Source organism: Chroicocephalus ridibundus, chromosome 4 (assembly GCF_963924245.1).
Source record: "Chroicocephalus ridibundus chromosome 4, bChrRid1.1, whole genome shotgun sequence".
Taxonomy (NCBI): Eukaryota; Metazoa; Chordata; class Aves; order Charadriiformes; family Laridae; genus Chroicocephalus; species Chroicocephalus ridibundus.
Window position 1 is genome coordinate 90,596,995 of NC_086287.1, and position 22,553 is coordinate 90,619,547.

The window sequence follows — 22,553 nt, forward strand, 5'->3', positions numbered from 1 at the left end:
CATTTCCATGAAGCAGGTGCTGTGGAGCACCCCACCCACCACATACCGAAGGCTCTTCTCACTCCTTCCTCAGTTTAGTTCAGATGAAGAGTGAACTAAGGAACAGCTTGCTTCTAGTTCAAGCGAGGATTAGAAGATTAGATGTACAGCATTGCAAATTATCACTCTAGAATGTTTTACAATAGCTCAATCTTAGAAGTTGAACATGCATTTTGCTTATGCTTAAAGGGCTCAGGGGTCCAAATGAAAAAGTAATAGGTTTTTTTTTTTTTGCTTTAAGAATTGAAGAAATGGCTGCTGTGGTCATGATTAACAGTTATTATTATTATTTGGAGAGAAAAGGGTGTGATGGTCTCTTAAGGGTTTTTCTAAAATGTAGGAATCCTGTTTGACTCACAAACCGGTTTTTGTCCTCTTCTGACAATGAAACGCACCCTATTTCTTTTCACTGAAGTATCAGTTTGCTCTAGTTCCCTGTGACTTGCCTGTTAGCAAGTAAGAAAACAAAACCCATTTACTGTCGTAGAGCTTGGGCTGGGATGTAGGGAAACAGCAGACAAAGTATTCAGCAGTCCCACATGTTTTAGAGAAAACTACACTAATGCCAAACTTTCTGTTGCCAATAAGTCCCTAGTGTAAGAAATACTGGTAGGAATTTGAGGTATTATGGAGGTACCGGGTTGGGTACATAATGAAAAGCTGTGGGCTCACTTTCAAACTACAAAACTCTTCTTTTGGTGTTTTTGTGAATCTTTCTTAAAGAAAATTCAGCTGCACGAAGACTGAGAATCCCTACCCAAACCCATTTTGGCAGAACTGCCAAGCAGAAAGCCACAGTGCCTGGAAACACATTCCTTAACTCTTTACTAAATCAACTCTATTGCATTCTTCTGAATTTCCATTCTCCAGAATAGAACATTATTGCAGCCAGTTGCTTCATTTCTTCCTGCTGGAGAACCTCAAGCAGGAAGATGGGATTTCACTCCTGCTATGGATTCTAGCTCTAGCCAAGTATATTTACTACAACTTCTTATCCTAAAGAGGTGGCGGTGGCTCTGTAGGCATAGCAGGAGGGTGACGTGCCAAATCTGACGGACACAGCAGGTCAGGCTCGCTTTCTTTTGTTCTCTGGCCATTCTTGGAACAAACCCAGAAGGATTTCAGAAAGCCCTAACCAGCATGGTTTTTTTTTTGTAATAACAAGGGCAATGTCAAATATGCTGCAGCTAAATTTACTCTTTGAATTAGTTTGCTGACTGAATTTCTGTTCCACTATGTGCTTGGCCCATCTGCCCTAAAAGAAATTCAACTATACCTGTCCTTTAGGGGCAGATGCTGATTGAGTCGTCTGGGACTGTATTATGCTCCCATGTTGGAGATGTGTTCTTCTTGTTCCTTCTGTCCTAGAGACATGCCACTCAAGCTCACACCCCCCTGCTTCCCAGTGATAAAACCTTTTCCCAAGCTTGAAGGACTCAGAAACCGCAGTGTGGTGTAGCAGCCAGGACTATATACATTGCCAGTACTGTGGCAGGGGAAATTAGTCCCTCTCTCTTGCATCCAGGTTTCTTATGTGACTCACTTTAATGTGAAATTAAACTTCCCTTGGTCTGATAGATTCATAGCAGCTGATCCTCAGCTTTTACAAACTACTCAGGGCAAATCTTCCAAAGGTCAGAAGGCATTTCTGGCAGCATACAGTCACTCCCTCGTCTGCTAATGGGTCTATCTCTCACACCACCTTACGTGTTGCAGGCAATTAATACTGTTCATATTAGCCTCAGCTCAGTGTTGGCCTCTAACGCCAGAGTACGTCATGGAGAGAGAGTGAGCTGAGGTGCCAAGTTGCCCAAGATTTTATAAGTAAAAATGATGGCATCTTGCACGTAAAGACTGCAGAGCAGCTAACATAGGCTTGGATCTAGAAAAGGTGTGAGCAGGAGCTTTCTTTGCTCACAAACCAAAACCCCTCTCAGTCATTGCCTGAGCTTACTATGCATTTTACATCAGCAGGCAGCGGGTAAGAGAAGCACATCGTGCCCTAGAAGGAAAGGCCTGAACCCTGGAGCCTCCCCTCTGACTATGCCCTAAACCTGAGGCTCTTATTTCTGCTGCTGTCACTCCATTGCCCCACAACTTGCATGTTTCATTTGTGCAGCACAATTGCTTCAAGGGGAGGATTAGAGAGCAACCATCCTCCATCACCTGGAGCCTTGCCTCCTGGCCTGCTCCTCAGAAATGTTTTATAGAGTTTGAACCTCCTCCTGTCACCTAAGGCTGAGAAGGACTGAGGAACCAACTCTTAATTTCTAATTAATAGCCTACTAGCTTTTCATTAATAACCTAATTAACGGAGAAGATTCTGCTCCTGACCCCAGAAGATACAGCTCCACTGGGGCCCATCTGCAAGGAGCCAAATCCTCCTCCTGGGCCTCAGGGGCTGATGTCGAACAGCTGCCCACCTCCCGCTGCTGGAGGCCCCAGTTAAGCCCAGTTAACTGCCCCCCCCAGCATCCAGGGCTGCTGTGTGCTAGATTTTACCTCAGATGAGCAGTGCCAAAAAGGACCATGTCCCAAAGGTGGCAAGGGCACTGTGTGGGTTGTGCGCTGGGGATGGACATGGCTGTCTCACACCGGTGTTCCAGCCTGGGCTTGGCAGCAGTCTGTGAAGGGTTAACCCCTGGGAGCTGTTAATTACCCGTCCAGGAGTGGTTAATCACCCTTCCAGGGCACAAATAGGTGCAGCTGTGAGCAGGGGGACAAAGCAAGAGGGATGGTTGCAACAGGAGAAACAGGCTGTGTAGGACTGGAAGTAAAAGGTTAGTGAATTAGGGTGGGTTTTTTTAAATAATCCTCTTTTTTATTGTTAGTAGAGGGTAGTTGCTGTCTCTGGAGGCAAAGGGCTGTGGTATGTGGCTCCCTTTGGCTGTGAAGGGCTGGAGGCCTGAGTGGGGCCTATCAGGGAGGGAGGGAGGGAGGGAGGCCCCTGCAGTGATGGCTGGCCCCCCTGTGGTGAGGGGGGAGGCCATGGTAGCAGGTCTAGCCCTGCTTTTTGTGGCTGTGGGAGCGTAGGGAAAGTCTTAAGCTCCTTGTTCCCTTCTCTACCCCCTTGGCTATGCTGTGTCTCGTACAGAAACTAACTGCTCGTATTGGCTCAAATATCACGTTACTGCAAGCATGATCTTGGAGTGAATCATCTACCTTGTGACTTGATGATTTTTTTTTTTTAAATTTAAATGAGTCCCTTTCCTGTGAAACAGGATGCAGATATGCCTTTGTTTCTCTCGGACACCACCTACTTCTGGTTGGTCTGGTAACTCGCTCAGCTCTTTGGCCCCTGTTTGTGGGGCTTACAAGAATGTCTAAAGCCTAGTGTTCCCATACAAAGGCTGTGTGTACTGTGGTACTACAGGTGCTGTCAATTACAGGTTATGCCCCATGAAAACCCCACAGCCTTGTTTATAAACCTCTGAGGTGCCTCTCTTGAGGCTGGGATTTAGATGTGGTGGAAACCTGGGACCCTGAAGGACCAATGGGAGATGGTCACTCACTTATTTTTAATCATAAAAAGCTCTAAGTTACCCTGTTTAGCTGGTTTCTTGCTTAAAAAAAAAATAAATAAATAAAGCAACCTACCTTTTTTATGTATAAGTGGTGAACCTTATGCTGTTACATAAAGCATTGTAATTATTGCTACTGGTAGTTTCTGCTTTGAATTCTGGGGTTTGCTTTGAATTCTGATCCACCTGCAGTATTAATTTATACTTATGTGTGATTAAGGTTCTGGAGGAAAGTTGTTACTGCATGTGAGGCCTTAGACTTGAAGGACAGTGTTTTCCTTCAGTTTTGGTCTGGTCTGTGAGTGAAGGAAGATGTGAGCAGTAGACTAGGAGTGGTTGAGGAAGCTATCACCCAACATTATTCACAGCAGGAAGCTCCTGCAAAAGTGGTTGGCAGCTCCTTTGAATGTATATCTGCCTACCTGCCTTCCCCTTCTCATGTCTCTGCTCCTTCCCACTGCTGCAGCAGCCACCTGTGGTGGGGCAGAGCAGAAAGTGGTGGCAGCTTGCTCTTCTGGATGAGCAAGCAAGGGAAAAGGATCAGTCATGAGAGCTGAGGAGACATTTTGACCCTACTGAAAATGGGGGAAGGGTACTGCTAAATAACCCTGGTGATTGCGAGAAGACAAGTCAAAAAAGGACTGGACTGTTGTGATAATGGGGAGTGGCAAGAGAGGTGGAGCTGGAAATGCACACAGAGGAATTCATTCGTAATCTTTGGTCCATCTGCCTGGTATTAGTTGCTGGGTTGCAACATAACCAATCCAGAGAAAGCAGATTCTTGAAACATCAGGGGTCCCCTCTTCCGCACAGGAAAAGTTTTTGTAATTGAAGGGCATGCACCTTTGAAACTTTGTCCTAGATTCAAGTTCATTGAATCAAAAGCCAGTTCTGCCATTACCTGAGCAGTTAATAAAATCTATTGCCTTATGATGGATTTTTTCTGCAGGCTAGAATTGATCTGTCTTCATTGTGATTTGTGAGATTGAGGGGAAAACACAAAACATAATCTGTATTTCTGCTGTGCTGAAAAATTTCACTGTGTTCTTCTTCTAAGGTTTGGAAGTAACTAAAGCTGCAGTGGTAATTTTTTTGATTTATTGAAAATAAAGCATACCTTATTAACATTTTAATAAAGGGAATCTCTTTGCAGCAGTGCTCAGAGTTGCTCTTATTTCTCTCTGTGCAATTCCATTCTCTAAAAGGGAAAATACTATTGAGATCTGTAAAGCATGATTTGTTAGACTGAAACTAAACACACAAATAACCAAAGCAAAATGCTTTCTAAAGGTGCTATGTTTGTGAGAGGTGCTTGCCCAATATGTGTGATGCAAAATGGGGATGCTTTGTGAAGAAATCATCCTTGTAAAGCCATTGGTTCTGGTCATCAGACTCTATCCAATGCTTTAGTGATGATGCTGCTGATCTATTTGGGAAGTTGGCTGGCTCTCAAGGCAGAGTCTCTTCTCAAAGGCTGTTTCACAGTGAAAATATGCTCAGTGCAGCCGAGTGCATGAATGAAAAAGCCTCCGGTACCTTCTAGTCTGGCAAAATGCAGCACAAAACTCAACTTGCTCTGTCCTTTCTGCTGTCCCAGGTAAGAAATGTGTGTGTTTTCCTTGCTTTCTTTCATCTTCCTTCTCTTGTGCATTTGGATTTGAAAGTATTTGTAATTCAGGTCTGATTTCTGAGTAATTATACATTGATTGAATTACTGTTGAAAGATGCAAGATCTCTGCTATAAGCCAGTTGCTAGGAATGTAGAATCTCGTAGTTCCTTGATTTACAATTACAACAAATTTGCTGTGTGATATATAGCATTTTTTTGTTTCCCTTCAGGGAGGGTGGTGGGGAGAATCTTTCAAGTGTCTCGGTAGCAGCTGCAGCAGCAATATTTTCTGTCATATCAAATGCTGCAACTTTGATTTGCCTCTTTCCTCTGTGGCTTTTGCCGGGTAGTAAGGTTATAGGCTGTTATAGGCAGCTCACATTATTTATTGCCTTTTTTAAAAAAAAAAAAAAGAGGAGGGGGAATATGGAGGAAAAATAAAATCAGACCTTGCAGAAGGTTCCCTTCCCTGTACTCTCTTGATAGATGTGTAATACTCTTAGTGACTTGCTTTGTAGCCTTTCTCTTATTAAACGTAATAGATCCCCCTCTGCCAGAAAGCAGAGGAAAAAACACCCAGCCTTAAAAACACGGAGCTGCTAAAGCGCTGCTGCTGCTGCTGTCTGTCAAAGCAAAGGGACTTGCTGGGCTTCGACTTCTCGGTACCTTCTGGTTGCTCTCTTTTCCTCTTGCTGCTGTTACAGGGCTCACTTTTTGGAAGCTCTGGGGATGTTTGAAAATCCTTTGTTGTTGTCCAGCTTAAATGCATCCTTCCTTCTTTTGTCTTTGGAGCTCTGTAAACTCTTGCATTTAGTGACAGTGGCATCCTGTGCGCTGAGTAGAGAGAAAAGTTAATTCCTTTTTGACTGGCGATCGAGTGGTTTTGTTAACCCTTAGGGGGGTGGTAGGTTTTGGAGCGTCAAACTAGTGCTTGGGACACTGAGTCTGTGCACTTGTGTTTGTGTAACTGCAATCTCCAGCAGGCATTTAGTCTGATTTTTCCAAAATAGCATGATGATGAGAAAAATGGTGAGGGATCGCTGTAGGGAGAGCTTTATTGCTGAGAGGAGGTACATCAAGAGTGTGTAAGTAGGAAGCAGTAGGGTGAACTGAATGCATATATGCTGTGGATCAAGGCTAGGATATTTTGGTCCTGGCTTACCCTCATAAGGAGTAAAAGCATTAGTGTGGGTGGCTGAAGTTATGGGACAGTAGGAGATTTGGTGACTGGGGACTCATGTGAGCAAGCACATAGGCATTTGGGTGGGTTCAGGATAACAATTACACAGGGAGTGTAACAAATGAAAGCAGCTGCTTTGGGCCATAGGTACAGTCTCTGAATGCACTGGTGAAGAATGAGTTTGAGGGGCCAGAGCAGCATGTGCTGGGGATATACCCAGAGTCTCTTGCAGGACCTCCCTAACAGCTGGGGCTGAGGCTCTGTGGGAGGGTTGGCCAGTGGGCAGCTGCTCCCCAGCTCTGCTGAGACTGGCTGCAGCGAGTGGGCAAGCTGCTGCTCCTGGGAAGGGCTGAATGGCTCTCTGGTGGGCTGCAGATGCCCACAGGGCTCCTGGGGAGGAGAACTTGTCAAAGTGGGCTGAGATGCAGTGGGGCTGGCAAAGCTGACAGTGGGAGACAATGCTCAAGGAGCAGAGGGGCTGGGGAGAAAGGGCACAGACAGTGTAAAGGTAGATATACTGAGCTGGTGGTCCTTCGCCTTGGGCTTGAGAATTGCCGTCTAGACTGCAGTTTGCTTGGCTTTCTCTGTGTTTTCAGTCCTTTTTTTGTCCATCTTCATTAGCAGACTAATGAATTAATCAGCTTGAGTTTGGATTTTCTTTAGTGGTCCCTTGTAGGAAAAGCAGTATGTATATGACAAAGGAGGACAGACTTCTAAGGCCTGTTAAATCACATAGCATTTTTTTGTAATGTTGGAAACTACTTAAAATCTGACAAGGTGCAGAACACCTGATTCTGAAAACAACTGTGTGCTTTACTGATAACTTTCAGAGATACTTCAGAGTTTCTTCTCTTTCTGGGCTGAGCTGCTTGTGCTTTAGCATTGCTTTGTATTTAAGTGCTTAAACTGCACCCCACCTTCTTTATTAGCGTATGTAGCTTTATCTGGCAATGTGATTTACCTGGTGTTTTAACACATCTCCAAGTTTACTTTATAGATCATGTCTAAGAGTTAATGAATTAGGGAATCAATTAGACTATAATAAGGAACTGTACGTAAATCTGCCTTCAGGTATGACATTGTTGAGTATTGGCAGGTTAAAGTATGAACTGAAGGTGGTAGCATGCTAGGGAAGAAGGGAATTACTGAAATGCTGTTTGGCTTTTCTCTTTGACATGCCACATGCACAACTTCCATGTGAGAGAAAAAGTAAACAGAAGAATGTGAGAAACAACATATTAAACAAATGCAGCCATCTGGCTGTGTAGTGGTTGTAACACATTTGGGGATTTTTTTCTCATAAGTTTTCTTTTTTCTCCATTAGCAGTAGCAATAATGCCTCAGATAATAATATACTGCTAGTGGAACCTGCGAAGCTCAATTTTGATAAAATGATTTCTAAGCAATAGCAATCTAGTAATACAATACTTTCTGTGGAAGTAGAAGATAGGAATAACTTAATTTCAAAGTAATGATAGCAAAGTTTGCAGTGTAGAAAAAAGTTTGAGGAAACTCTTATGAACATAAGAACATGAACTGAAAAAGGGTTTATTTTAAATTATAGATCATTTCCAAAGCTAGTAACTTTGGTTTTGTGTTTTCTTGGTCTGCATCTAATTCAACTGCATTTGTTAAATATAAAAAAAAAAATTACCTTTTGAGTCATTTAAAGGATGATGATGATGGGGAATTGCTTTTTCAGCCCATCAAGTATGTTTGTAAAAGTTGTGGTAAACAGATGGATGATAAATGATTTTTTTCTTTTGCAAGGATTTAGTCTACCCTGCTACCAATTGTTTGTCCTGTTTTCACCAAGAAGAAAACTGAACATTAGCTGGAATTGCTCAGGAAGATATGTTTCAAGTAATTCTTTAATTCAGGATCACCTTTAAAACTGCAAAGTATATCTATACTAGACAGCCTTATTGAGCTGAAGCTGACAATAAAAAATAAGTGTACTCTGATAACTTGTGCAGTTAACTATAGAGTGTACAGTTAGCAGTAATTACAGATTTTTAAATGTATCAAATCAGAGTGTTTTTTAATTCTTTTCCAAAGGATATTTTCCAAGTTCTAAATAAAAAAATATTTGTTTTAAACTGAAAGTTGTTCACAGGCTTGCTTTTGTATGTTATGCATTTCATGTGAACAGATGAATCAACACAAAAATTAAATAAAGCTTACAAGATGAGGGGAAAAAATATTTTGATAGCTTTAACAATAACTGTCATGTTCCACTGGCTTGCAGCTAAGTCAAGTGGAAAAAAGTATAGATTTCACAAGCTTGTCATTACAGTGTATAGAGAAAATTAGTCCTGAAACTCTTTATCCACGTGTATAGCCCACATTACTGCATTCTTAAGCTTTTATTTTTTCAAATTTCTCCAGAAGAGGGCTCCATGCACAGCTTGAAAGTCAGCACCCATGTATTAAATGAAAAAAAAAAAAAAAAAATCAGCTTCAGGAAAAAAGAAAAATCTTCTCACACAAAGTCTGTCGATCTAACACTAACGATTATGTTAAAATTCTGTTTCCCTGTTGTATCTTGCTGCTGTAGGTTTTATTTTGTTTAAGACTGCTTATTGTTTGAGAATTCTAGAGAAAAAGTCCTATATCTCTTATACTATATCCAAGTTGTAAAAATACTTTTAAAATGTTAGAGAAACTCAGTTGCCAATTATTATGTATAATTACTTGTTCTGATGAGCATTTTGTGAGCAGGCTGACACTTGCTCCTGACAGTTTCAGGCTATCATTTTTGGTTATGTTGTCAAAAAGATCTTCTACTCGCGTATCTCATTCAAAAGATGGTGTCTCCCAAAACACAGAGCCATTCCAACAGTCGTGCTGTGCTATTTGTCAAACGTTGCCTTGGAGGGAAGGTTGGCCCCTGGTGAATTAGTATGACATTAGGCAACAGCTCTAACCTTTTAAAGATATTCTTACACAGGACCTGACCAGACTCCTTACTACTGAGCAAGGGAGATTTGTTACAAGAGATGAGTGGAAACTGGTCATGAAAACACTGCTAGAGTTATGGCATTACAATTAAACCTACTTTGTGTACTGCTTGAGGCTCAATCTCTCAATTTAAGATGTAGTTCAGGCAATATGTTGGGACCTGGTTTCTGTTTCTGATGATCAAAACTGAAAAAGGTTATTCTAGCACGTGTAATGTCTTTGCCGTGACCCGTTGGGAGTTACTGACTTCATTTTTAGTGACTTGTCAGCTAGGAAACAAGTATTTCTAAAAGGTGTCTCAAGAGCCCAGTGCAACAGGAACTATTAGAACTATGTAGATGGCAACAGTGGTGCCTGTTCAAGGAGAAGTGAAGTTCTGCATTTTGTTTTCTTCCTGTTTTGTTAGATAAGTAGGCTCTTCCCGTTCTATTAATATGTAAGGCAGGCTAGATAACAGACCTGTTACTGCTATACTCCTCCTGCACCATTGCTGGAGTTAAATGTTATCTTCAGCTGGTGGGTTGTACCCATGTGCTATATGTCAGGCCTTTGGCCTCAGGTTTCAGAGTTCCTCTGCCACCATAAGCTTTTTGGGAGGAGGGAGGCTTCATTTGGGACTTGAAGCAGAAATGTGAGGTTAATGGATTTTTAATTGTTTGATGGAAATAATTTCTTCATTCTGTCTTTGACAGATATAAGCACCAAGCTCACTTTTTTGTGTATCACTAGTATTCTAACCAGCAAAGCTTCATCTGTGCAGGCAAAAAGACAAATCTACCATGTCCACTGGGGAGGAGAGACAGAATGAGAGGGATTTATCATCCTTAGGAGAGTAAGTGGGCTATAGCTCTTCCCAGTTAACTCTGGATGATATTAGTGGGTTCTTGATCATGGCCATATGGTTGCACTGTGCCCTGCCCTAATCACCAGATGGATGGGACCATCCCAGATGGGAGACTGTGTTTTTCTGTCACTTTGTGTGTCCTGCAGCTAGTACAATGTTAGTGTATACAAATCAGTAGGATACTAAATGCCAAGGAGGAGTGAAAAATAAGACTTGCTTTATTAACGACTGTTTCATTATTCAAAGATCTTGGAAATTTGCCCACTGCTTTTTTTTAGTGTTGTGATACGGACTGTATTCTCTGTCAAATGGAAGAATCTGATTCTTTGAAAGCCTTACTGTTTTGTATGAAGGGAACTCATTCCGCTACTAACTTATCCAATATTCTACTGTTTTGGACCATTAATTTTCTTGGCTAAAGAAAAAAGGAGGAATTTAAGATTTGGTTTGATGGAACTGGTTAAAACAATTCTAAGAACAGACTCAAATAAATATGAGCTATTAAGAGAGGGGTGGATGAATCTTTTCAGCACACAGCAGTTTATCAGTATCTCTAACCACTTGGAAAAAGCTGATTAAGGTGTTTAAATAACTTCTGATATCTATGAATATCCATGTATGGATGTCTAATTTGGCATCTTTATGGACCTTGCTTTTAGGGAGCTGAACATCCACGTTCAAGCTCTTGAAGTGTCTCAAAATTGGGCACCCATATGCAGCACTCCAGGATGAATGTTTTTATTGCCTGAGGTTCCTCAGACTCCATTTGATAAAGGTTCTACTCCCATTTCAAAAAAACCCAAACGCCTAATAATAGCTATCTCTTTCACTCTAAACTCTTTTGTTCTCTTGCTGTGAATGACTAATGTTTAATTCCTTATTGGTAATGGCAATGTATATATTTCTAAAAGCTAATATTTAATTCCCAAGGACTCTGCAGTCTGGTATGTAATGAAGAACAAATAATTCTTCTGTATATGAAGGCTGTGTTAATAGGAGTGCAGACAGAAAGTGGGTTTCTAAAAGTTTGAAGAAGTTTTTGGCAAATGAGTAATTGTGGCAGATGGACCTTGTGGCACTTCTGCATAACAAGGACTCAAAATGCTGAAACCTGTGTGTTCTAAGCCATTAAGCTGTCACAGCACTGTTAATATGGCTGTATGCAAAGAAATATGTATACATACAACTTGAATTCAGGACATAAGAGATACTCCCTTGCAAATATCTATACCTGTAAGCTTTTCTTAGCTGTTATTGCTTGTGTGCTGGAGACTACTGTTGAAGGTTACCCCCTTTTCCTCCCCTGAGCTATGTTAAGTGTAAGTGCTCCTTGTCTGCTGCAGGGCAAAGTTGGCAAGCTTGGCTGGAAACATAGCTGGAGGAGTACTGATTCTATACATTAATGGCTGTCTGCCACATGGACAGTAACACATCTGTGGCAGAGGTAGAAAGAGGATAAATAACTTCTCATATTGCTTCAAATCAATCCATAAAACTGTTAGCACATTGAGTTTTGTTTGAATTGCTATGGAGCAAAAAAGCATGTTACAACATACTTACCACGCTGATAATCGGCTCATCTACTTTATAGACACTTAATCTGTTTCTTTTCATTTTCTTGGCATAACTTGGAATTGCAAGAAGGGTTTCTGTGCAAACTGTCTTTAAAGAAGAGTCTCAGAGTCAAACATGGGGAATTTTGAACCCGTAAGAGTAAAATAAAAGCTGGCAGCTGTCCATGGAGTCACTATAAAGGCAGAAATTCTAAGCTGCTGTAAATTCATCTGGATCCACTAGGGAGCTATCCCAGCATGTATCAATTAGGAGTATGATCCATAGCTTGTATAGACAGCATACAAGGACCGGGTGTGTGCAGGGGGAATCATGTAAAGTTGCCCTTCCACAGCCTATTATAGTTTTCTTAATGTAAGATGGTCTGTGAAGTGTATCTGTTACGTTTTAACTTTGAGTCAACTGTTGGTAACTGCTTGGGAACAGAGAATACCCTGGGAACAGTGTTCCCAAGATCTTGTGTTTTCGCATAGACAAACTTACTGGCTTTGAGTTCCCATACTGCCAAATAAGGTGTATTTATACATTTCTCTAGAGACAACCCTTTGTTTTCCCTGAGGAACCACATTTTATCAGACAACAAACAGCTACATCAAAATGTGAGAGCTGAACACAGCATTGCTCTATAGTTGACAAAGCAGGAAATCCAGAGCATCTGGTACTTTGCTCCCTAAGTGAAAGGAGGTGGAATTAGCGGTTAGAATCTGATGGGCATTTCCCTCCCCACTAAACCCATTGTTTCAGAGGTCTGTCAGAGGAAGCTGAGCAACTCCAACTGTGCTACGAAGCAGGAATGGGTATCTCAGCTGCAGGTTTGAGCTGTTCGGTACAGTTAGATAACTGGCCAAATTAAAAGGTGTTCAGTTTGACCTTCTGCCAAGATAAGATAACTGGTCTTGCAAGGGCCAGGAAGTCACGGATATTATCTAGCATTCTTATTCAGGTGAAACACAAAATGAAAAGCCTGTGGGTAAAGATAAATGAGAATTAAGTTAAAATAGAATGATACATAAAAATCAGTTTTGATTTCTGGGCATTTGTATTAGCTTGCTACCTGAAGGTTGTGTTGTGTGCCAGGTTAAGTGGTTTTATTCTCTTCCAAAATGTCTGTTGTCTTCATAATTCATTATCTGATTGAATTAACTGGACTCTGAACTCTATAAATATTGATTTATGAATATCAATAATCCTATCAAGTTACTGATATACAACTCTGACCTGAACACTAAAGTAGTTAGGGCCGTATTTGATTGCCTTGCCTTAATATGTGGCAATATCATTGCAGGAGACGTTATTCAGTGGGAGAAAGATGTAAGGATGGTCATTAAAGCCTAGCAGTAATGGAAGTACCCCTTTTTGCACCCATTTATACTTCTGTTCAGAAGCGGATAAGGATCTGACATTTGCTTCTATTTTTTTGAATCATTGTTTTCTTCTAATGCTTTTAATTAAAAGATCTCATTTAATAATGACAAAGAATAATACAATCTCTGGTTTTAAATGTCATCAATAGTTTTCCCTAATTGTTGGATCTAGTTTAGTTATCCAAGCAGAAGTGTGGCATTCTGTGCAGTGAGGATATTGATTATTGCAATCTGACAAAACACAACTCTTTAAAAGATATTTTCAGATACAAAGTGTTACCAGGAAATAAGTTAAGGGTGCTGGGAATAAATTGTGAAACTTCTGTATCTTGTGGCAATGACTTCTGGTGTTTCACATCTCTCAACTTCAGGTTTTTTTGAGTTTGCAGTAGCAGAACACTGTTGATCACACTAATATGGGAGCAGGTCTCCGGTGGACATGGATTGATTGCATCGCCCCGCTTTGCGTTATCTAGGTGAAGGATGGTTAGTATCAATGCCATGTGCGTTTCTACTGTGTACATATTGGGAGGCTTACATGGCTTCTATTACTACTATATCTGAGCACCCTGCAAATGGTAATGAATTTATCCTTGCTTCCCTAAAATAAACGCTGAGTTACGACAGGAACATTAGTCTGAAATGGGAGACAGCCTCCAACATCTGCCTGTTTCAATGACTTTAGTTCTATTATCTTAGTTGAGCAATGGTGTAGGCTGCTGTCACTCTTGCTGCTCGTGTTGATTCAGTAGTGACAGTTCATTGTACTATAGAAAGATTAATTCTGATTGGAGGGAGCCCAGAATAAATTCAGTCTTTAGACCAATCAGAAGCTGGTGTATGTAGTACTATTTTAATAATGCGGCTCAACTTTCAAGAATATAATTAGTTATGATATGCCAAAGAACTGCCTGTATCTATAGAGCTAGTGCTTTATGTGTAGAGGAAACTAAGAAGAGAAAATGTTTAGCTAATCATAACTGTGCAGAGTTCTTTTAGGCATAAGGAAAATGGAGTGTACTTGCTTATAACTGGCGTGTATGTGATGGCTGCTGCAAAATGATCAGTTGGAGCGGTGGAGGAGGATGGAGCTGGCGGTACTGTATATACGCACAGCACTTGAGACCAAAAGAGTTTGGGGTAGAAGACGGGGCAGATAACAAACAACCAACTGTCCTTCCAGTGCTTGGGTAGGGGAGAGGTGCTGGATATTTCCACTGCAATGTGAGACATAGTCTCAATGGCAGAATATTTCCTCCACCATCTGTTCACTGATAAAAGTTCCCATCTTCCTTCTTTTCTTCAGATTGGAGGAGGCAGAGCTAACAAAAGCTTGGGCTCCTCTGGTAGGAGTTTGACTGCCTGATCATGGCTGTTCCACTATGTCTAGCTTCTGGAAGTATGATGATGTTGTCCTAAAGTGTTGTTGTTAGTGAGACGCATGTAAATGTTTGAATTCCTGGGGGGATGATGACACAGGGATGGAACATTTGTTACAAGCCCCGAAATATGAGAATCTGTAGACTTGTATGGACTATTGAAAGCTAATCTCTGATTCTGTGGAACAGCTGCCTCTTCCTGTATGGCTATGTCCCTCTGAAATGAGGATTCAATCTTTTTGCACTTGCTTCCCAATTGAATACAATTTTCAAAGCTTTTGTTCCTTCATGAGTCAAAGGCACACAAACACAGGACCTGTTTCTTGCTGTGCATGAGAACTAAACATTGATTATGGCTGGCTGAAGGAGTTTGACTGAAATAGAAACAGACTTGGTTGTTTGCCATAACTCATGTTGAACGTGAACAAAATCGTTTTTCCAACTTGTACTTGACTTCTGATTTCTGCATGCTCTGTGTTTGTGGGGTCTAGCTGGGACATGAAGGAGGAAAAAGCAATTGTGTACAGCACAAGGGATTCTCCCTTCCTTACCTCCAGGCTGACTGGAAGCATCAGCATTCCTGTAATTTCCTTGTTCAAATTACATTTTCTCTGTTCCACTTCATGTGCTCAAAAAAAATTCAAAGATTCTGAGTGCTTTTAGTTTTTCTACTGCAAACTTTCTTCCAGAACTTCCTAGATATAAGGAAGAAATCTTTTACAATGAGGTTGGTGAAACACTCGCACAGGTTGTCCAGGGAAGTGGGAGATGCCCCATCCCTGGAAACATTCAAGGTCAGGTTGGATGTGGCTCTGAGCAACCTGATCTACTTGAAGATCTCCCTGCTCATTGCAGGAGGGTGGACAAGATGGCCTTTAAAGGTCCTTTCTAACCCAAACTATTCTATGATTCTAACTTCTAGTGTTGGGGGAAAGGGTGAATACGTTTTACTATTGTGTCTTGTCCTCTCTTAGAGGGGCTTCAGCAGGGTCTTTTGGAAAGTCCATCCCTGTTTTTGGTGCTTATAAATGTTTTTCTTCTGGTGATAGATGAGAAGATAGGGATTTTCCTGCAGCATGAGTAAAACCAAACACACCTAAGGAGTCACATTCCTTTAGCATTTGACATAGGTCCTGGTTGTTTTCATTGAGTAATCTGTGGATTGCCTAGTGTTAGTGCAATGTTAAGCTGTAACCTTTAGCTAATGTGGTAGGCAACTCAAGCTTTGTACTGTTAGTACTTGTGTATCCACCACAAATCTTGTGCATTTCTTGGTCTGTTCATATTACTCTACTCCTTTCTCCCTGAGTCCCATAAGGCAGTCTCGTTCTATCTGCACATGTGGAAAAGAGAATTTAATTTGGCTGCCCCATTAATGGTTTTAAGTTGTTGATGTCTTGGAGCCAGAAGTGCCAGTTATTTGGTAATAAACATGCTGACATAGCTGCTGAATTTCTTGTCCCTTTCCTTGGCTGACTGAGGAAGACAAGAAAGACAATCAAACATTAACAAACAAAAATGGAAGGGAAAACAAGACCAAGGGAAAAAGAAAAAAAAAAAAAATATTCAACACCCTGTAAATTTCTGCAGCTTTTAGGATTTGGAAAGCTGCCTTTTACAGTTGTGATACAGTTAACAGGTGCATACAAGAATGGAGTGCATCATCTAGTCTGATTCTGTTTGATTTCTGCATATTCATTTGCATGCAACCTTACCTGAGAGTTTAGGCTGACGCCCATACCCAGAGCTCTTGCTCACATCTGGGTCTGAAGTTGTTTGCATCAGGAAACAGCAGTATTTTACTCTGTTTTATGCACATTTGGGTGCGTATCAGTGTGCTGGTTTATGAGAGGCAGAAAATTCAATCCTTTGTAACACTCTTTATCTGTTTCCAGCATTCATTAGTTGCCCAGCCACAGAACTCTCCTCTCTTCTACACTTCATGTTCTGGTGGGACTTTTTTATTATCATTTGCTGTATATCTTAATGGATAATATTTATTTCTGTCTGCTGCTTTGACATTATTGTGTTCATGGTCATTAAATCTGTTCTACTGATGCTTTGGGAAACTTGTTGCTGCACAGATGAAATAGAACTTAGGAGATACCTTCCCCTAATTGACTAGTTGGCTGGGGAGGCAATGGGAAAGGAGAGAACAGAGGACAAACTGGGCGTAAGGTGTGAGGCCAAATGAGCCTTCGCTGCAGGAGATCACATTGCAGTTTCTTTTGAAACTGTTTGTATGTCACTTCTTTAACTGTCTGAAATGATTTTGTGTATATTAGAAAGGCTGTTTCCTACACATCCTCTGTGTAACACCAGCATACTTTTTAACTGCATACTGGTGGAAGTGAGTATGTCCCAGAGAAAATGGAAAGGTAGGAAAGGGCCAGAGAACCTGGTAGGGGAGGGACAACTCTGTTGCGGCTTTCCAGCAATAAATATGAAGTAGGACAGATAGCAGGAAAAGCTAGGCAATGTCATGCTGAAATGAGTATTATGGGCCAGCTGTTAGAGAAAAATGCTCCAAAGCTTTGTCAGATATGTTATTTCCCTCCCCGTACCACTTTTGCTAATATATAATTTCAGATTTATTCCCTTTCTCTTATTTTCTGACATCTCTTAGAGGCCAGCTGAAAGAGCAAAGATTAAAGGGAAGAGAACCTGACTTCAGGCACACTTGCAAACTAGCTGTTGGTTTTCTGCAGGTTCTGCTGTGCTTAAAACAGAAACAACCCTCCCCTGACAACTGAGCATACAATTCCTGTACAATGGATCTACTTCTGACCCTGTATTTCTGGGGTGTTTGCACGACTCATGACTCATCTGGCAGTGCTTGCGTTTAAGCACTGATAAAGAGAACACAGCAGAGTGCAAATATATTTGACCTTTCAAAACATTGGAAAGAAAACAAAAATAGAAAAACAGTTACTTTGTGGTTTTTCCTTGTACATGTGTAATGACTGCAAGCAAACTAGCCCTCTTATTTCTGCCTTGGGAGCCTGGGTAACACAGAGGCTTCTAGCCTGAGATCCACTGTTTTATACCTGCTGTTCCTGGGGCAGTGTGTGTGAGCTGGCCTGACACTGGGGTAGAGGTTGAAGTCAACTTTTGATTTCTCCAGTTCAGGGATTGGCCTGTAGTTCAGGTCTGCTGCATCCCAAAATCTTTACTGTTTGATAAGCTATGCTTGTATAATTGGCATGCTGGTCTTGGATCACTTGCCTGATGGGCAGGAGTTTGTATTTCAAGTATAAAGTATCACTGCAACTGTCACTTTAAACACAGAAAAGAGGCTCAGGTTCCCATGGAAAGTTTCTGCTGACATCCTCAGCTAGTTACAGCCTTGGTTAGCTTGGATGCAGCCACCTCTTAATACTGAAGTGAGTGGCTTTTAAAAAGTGAGTAGTTCCATGGGTGCTGTATGGTGTAAATCCCCCTGCTGAGTTAGCGCTGGCGTGAGCTCGCTGCAGGGCTCAGCCCTGCCCTGAGTGAACCTCTCCTAGAAGGGCTGGGGTTTTTAAATAGCAGCATGGCTGAGTCAGGGGCATGCCAGGCCTGTTACGCTGCCACTCCCCATGTCATGACAGCTCCTGGAGAATATGTGTAGTTCTGAATATGGTTCCAAATATGATGGGAACTGGAGATCCTCCCTCCATTTCCTTGTAAAACTGTTGTTGATTTTTGAGCACATTCCTTTGCTTTAAAAGCAGAGGAAGTACACGCAGTACATCTCTCCCAGCCTGCAAGTTAGAGATGTACACGGTGTGCAGAATTTTGCGCCAAGTTCTGGGGATAGGTTTTGAATTAAGTGATCAGGGTAAACTTTTTCCCTTAAGTCTCTCTGGGGAAGGGAGGGAAGGCTATCCAGCACCTAGGGTAGGGCTCTAATCTGGTATTGCTATAACTATTTTGGGTATCTTAAAAACTACCTTGCAGTTGGCATGCTGTAATTGGGATATTTTTTGGGTCTGAAGCTCCTAAACTAAACAATAGCCCCTCCTTGATTTATTTGTACTACCCTGCTGCCTGTCAAATGCTGGTCAAGTCCAGTGCATCAGGGAGAAACATTTTTCCTTTCTCATCCACTTTCTTATTTCCTGGTTCACTGTGTAGTCACCTTCTGTGGCGGTGGTGACATGAATTTCGTTAATAGCAAATCTTGAGCAATCCGCTTTAAATAATAATCAGCATGTCTTTTAATTTGCCCTTCTTCCAACCATTTGTTGTGAATCGGTGAACTGTCTGATCAGCTAGCTACTTTAGCACCTGTAAACAAATCTCTGTTTTTGTTTAGTGTTATTGGCAAGGCTTCTCACCAAAGCAGGCTGCTGGACTGGAAGCTGTGTAGTACTTGTGGAGACTAGAAAGCGTGACTGCAGTTTAATATTTAAAGACCATCCTTCAAGGAAGGGATTCCTTGCTATTCTGTCTTATTTAGTAAGTCTTTGCTGTAAAATATGTAATTAGTCCCTGGATAAGCAGTACCTAGTACATCAGACTTGCTGTGTTTCCTACAGAAGATTTTAACTGTTCCCTTCAAACTTATGCTCCTTTTTGCTTAGTCTCCTTCTGGCCCAAGGCATCTTATTTGTATAACAGTCTAGCTTTGACTGGACAGAAGTAGGGCAGGGAGCTTTCTTAAGCAATAGCTGTGGCTTTGAGTGTCCTTAGGTTGACAAAGCTTTTGAGCTTTGGCCTTCACCTTGCCCAGCAAACTTCTTGTGGATTTTATTTTATTTTGTAGTGTTTCTCTTCAGACTGTGCTGATTCATTAAGAATCTGAACTGTAAAGTAGTGCCTCTTCTCACCAGCCACATACATAAGGCTGACCCTTGGCTTGAATACAAAGTTTGGTGTCAACCTTGTCCTATTAGCAAATATAGTGTAAATCTTACTGACAAGGTTTCCAGGCAGCTGTGGCTGGGAGGATATAGGCAGTGAACGTGTCTGAATGGAGAGAAGTAACTTCTGATCTCTGTACTTGGCACTGAAGCACATGCACCAACAGGCCCGGGAGAAGAGCGTTGTTTCTTCCTCTGTCCCTTGCCCGCTTTCCACGTGGACACCCTCCCTTGAGCTGTGGCTTGGCTGCCATGCCTGGGGGTCAGAGACCACGGCTGACACCAGGGGATGGCTACTGGCCCTGGTAAGGATAACTGTACTCACAGCGCTTGGAGTTTTGCTTCTCTCTTAACAGCCTCATCCTTCTTGAGCATCTTGATTTCAAGTGTCTGTTGAAGCACTGTAAACAGATTTCCTTCGGTTCTGCGACACTACATGCTGTGTTGCAATACATTTTGTCTACTTTAAAGCTGTTAGTGATTCATTAGTTTACGGTTCCAAAAACCAATTCCAAAGGGATCACTCATCTCCCTAGAGCAGTGAAGATATTTTCAGGCTGGCTACACAGTGCTATATCAGTGTTTGAGACTTGCCTGGTTCAAATCGTGTGGCAGTGATACTGCCAAATTGCTGCCAATTCAATGGAGGATTGCACACAGATTCCATGGGTGGGAACTTGCAATATTATTAGACACAGCTAATAATAGTTCCTCTTGACTTCTGAAATGTCAGAATGGTCTTGTGAGTAACAGCACTTTGGAAAGCGTTAACTTTTTGTTTGCCACCAAGAGTAGTCCCTGAAACATTCAATGCTGCTTGTAATAAAATAAAGGAAGTATACTTGAAACCAGGAGTCTTAATGTATATGTCTGTGAATTGACTAGTGTCAAGATCTCAGAGTTGCAGCATCAGTCTGGGGACCCGTGACTGTGTCTTGTGCATGTACAATGACTAGAAAGATGAACTTCTGCTACACAGAGATTCCTAAGATCTAATGAGCATGCCTCTGCCTCATTTTCCGCACCTGTAAAGGGCTTTGAAACCCTTTAGTGAGAAATCTCTAGTGTACTGTTTAAAAAAAAAAAAAAGTATGCTAACATGAAGAAGCAACAACTATTTTCTTTGAAAGGGGTCAGTTACTGTTTAACAGGCTGTCCCAGAGCCATGTCTCCAGGGTTTCAGGAGTTCTGTGAGTGTATCTCCCAGATCAGTTGCTCTAGAGCTGGATCTCCTGGCAGGGAACAATAACTCTCCTTTGCAGAGAACTTCAAAAGTTTTCTATTGCTTTATGAACCAAGTGAAACCAAAAGTAAAAAAAAACCAAAAAAACCCCAAAAAAACCCAACCCTCTAAATGCTCTGTGGAACTAAGTTAATACTCTTTCTTACAGTAGCTGTTTATTTCTTTTTGCTGCCTAGTGCAGCCAGCAAGGTACCAGCTGTATGTCTCCAGCTGCAGGATTTACCGAAAGATTTTTATGGACTGCTGGAGGCCAATCAGTAAGGGATTTTAATATGTTGGCTCCAGAGTGGCAGAAACTGATAAATGAAAATGCTACAAAAACAAGTTCTTACTCTTCTAAATGCTAGCATCTTTTGACTGAGAAATTAAGCCATGAGCTTTTGTGTCCTTTTGAGGATATAACTAAAAGCGTTGCTCCGAGGCAGATGAGCTGAGTTGCAAGAGATGCTGGACACTTGTCTCTTCTTGTAGTTTGACTAAAGTTGGGGCACTTGCCTCTTGCAAATACAGAGCTGCATGGAATTGCATGAAGCCAAGCCCTTAGTTGGAGAGCAATGCAAGTACAGGGGAAAGACAGAAGACCTATATTCAGAGTACCTCTTCTCAGTTGCTTTTTACAGCTATTTATTATAGTTAAAAACACCTGATGGATGTATCTTTCAAGGCAGAATTGCATCACTGGGGGCTACAAATAACCTCACATAACGAAGGGACCTCACTTTCTGTATGTGACTGTACCTCTAATTTTTATTTTCCTGACTTCTGTGAGAAGTTAGATGATAATAAGAGCAGGGAAAACTAAAGTACAAGGCAAGAAAGTAGCTTGTGCAAAGTCTTAAAGGAAGTTTCTAACAAGTAGGATGCAGCCACAGTTTAGGAGCCCCAAATCACTCATCAGTACACATTGTCTCTGGTACTGAGAACCCAGAGCAACGTGCCTTTTTGGGGCGGAATCTTGGAAAGAGTCTTGCACTCCTTCTATTAGAACTAAAACCTTAATTACAGTGACTACTTTGTATCTTAATGAAAAATCCATCCCTCTATTTCTGCAGTGTATCTAACTGCCAGCATTTAATCCTTGTCTTAAAGATAAGTTACAGTCTTGTGACAATGAAGATGTATTTTTAGTGTGCTTGGGGAATTGTGGTTAAAAGAATGACTTCACCTGAAGGGGAAGCTTGACTGTTGTCATTTTCTTGTTCAATAACCCTAAATACACTGTTGACATCAATGCTTTACTAAAAGTAAAATGAGATCAGGATCAATGGGTCTTTAAGAATATTTTCCTTTTCCCATCTGAGTTTTTTTGTTCTTCAGGAGTACTCTGTCATTTTCTTTGCTTGGCAATTTAAATTAAACCTTGCTTGTGAACATTTAAAGCAAGCTGTGTGCTTACAAATTTGAGAATAAAAGCAGAAAAGATTTCTCTTATAATAAGTTCTCTTATTCCTCCTATATTTACTATACCTCATCCCCTTTGCCCTCTAAATGATGGTAGTGAGACACAGAAACATATTTTATATGAAGATCCATGTGAATTCTGGCAGATGGAAAATGGAGTCCTCTCTCAGCTGCTCTTCACCATTACTGGATAAGCCCTGTCTTGCACAGACTTGCAGAAGTTGTCAGGCTGTCGTTCATTTCAAGTTCATCCTCCTTTGTCATCCTGAGAGGTGTTAATGTGCAAAGGCATTCGAGGAATTAAGAAATGAAATTGTAGGTATTCTTAAAGATGCAATGTCAAACAACTCAGTAGCACATGTGACACCTGCTGGATCCATGTTTCTGTCATGCCTTAAACTTGTTGAAAGAATTAGGCTTCTACTCTCTCCGTGTGCTGTCTGCAGTTAGCTGTGATCAAAGAAAAGAGTGGAGGTGGTCTACTAGGAATGCTTCTCTCCTCCTGCATGAAAGAACAAATTACTACAGTTTTTTCCTTCACTGGAATAATGTGTTCATCTGCCTACTTCTGAGCTCAGTCAACAACTCTTCTTAGC

The 22,553-nt window shown here is 41.4% G+C and overlaps 1 protein-coding gene across 2 annotated transcripts in view; it reads left to right on the forward strand.

Annotated features, from left to right (window-relative positions):
* The first annotated feature begins 4,998 nt into the window (after positions 1 to 4,998).
* Positions 4,999 to 22,553, forward strand: part of CDH13 (cadherin 13) — a 501,672-nt gene continuing 484,117 nt past the window's right edge. For both annotated transcript variants that reach the window (XM_063334708.1, XM_063334707.1), the window contains exon 1: positions 4,999 to 5,157. In XM_063334708.1, coding sequence (XP_063190778.1) covers positions 5,113 to 5,157 — 45 coding nt within the window. In that variant the 5' untranslated portion in view covers positions 4,999 to 5,112. The remainder of the gene's footprint in view (positions 5,158 to 22,553) is intronic.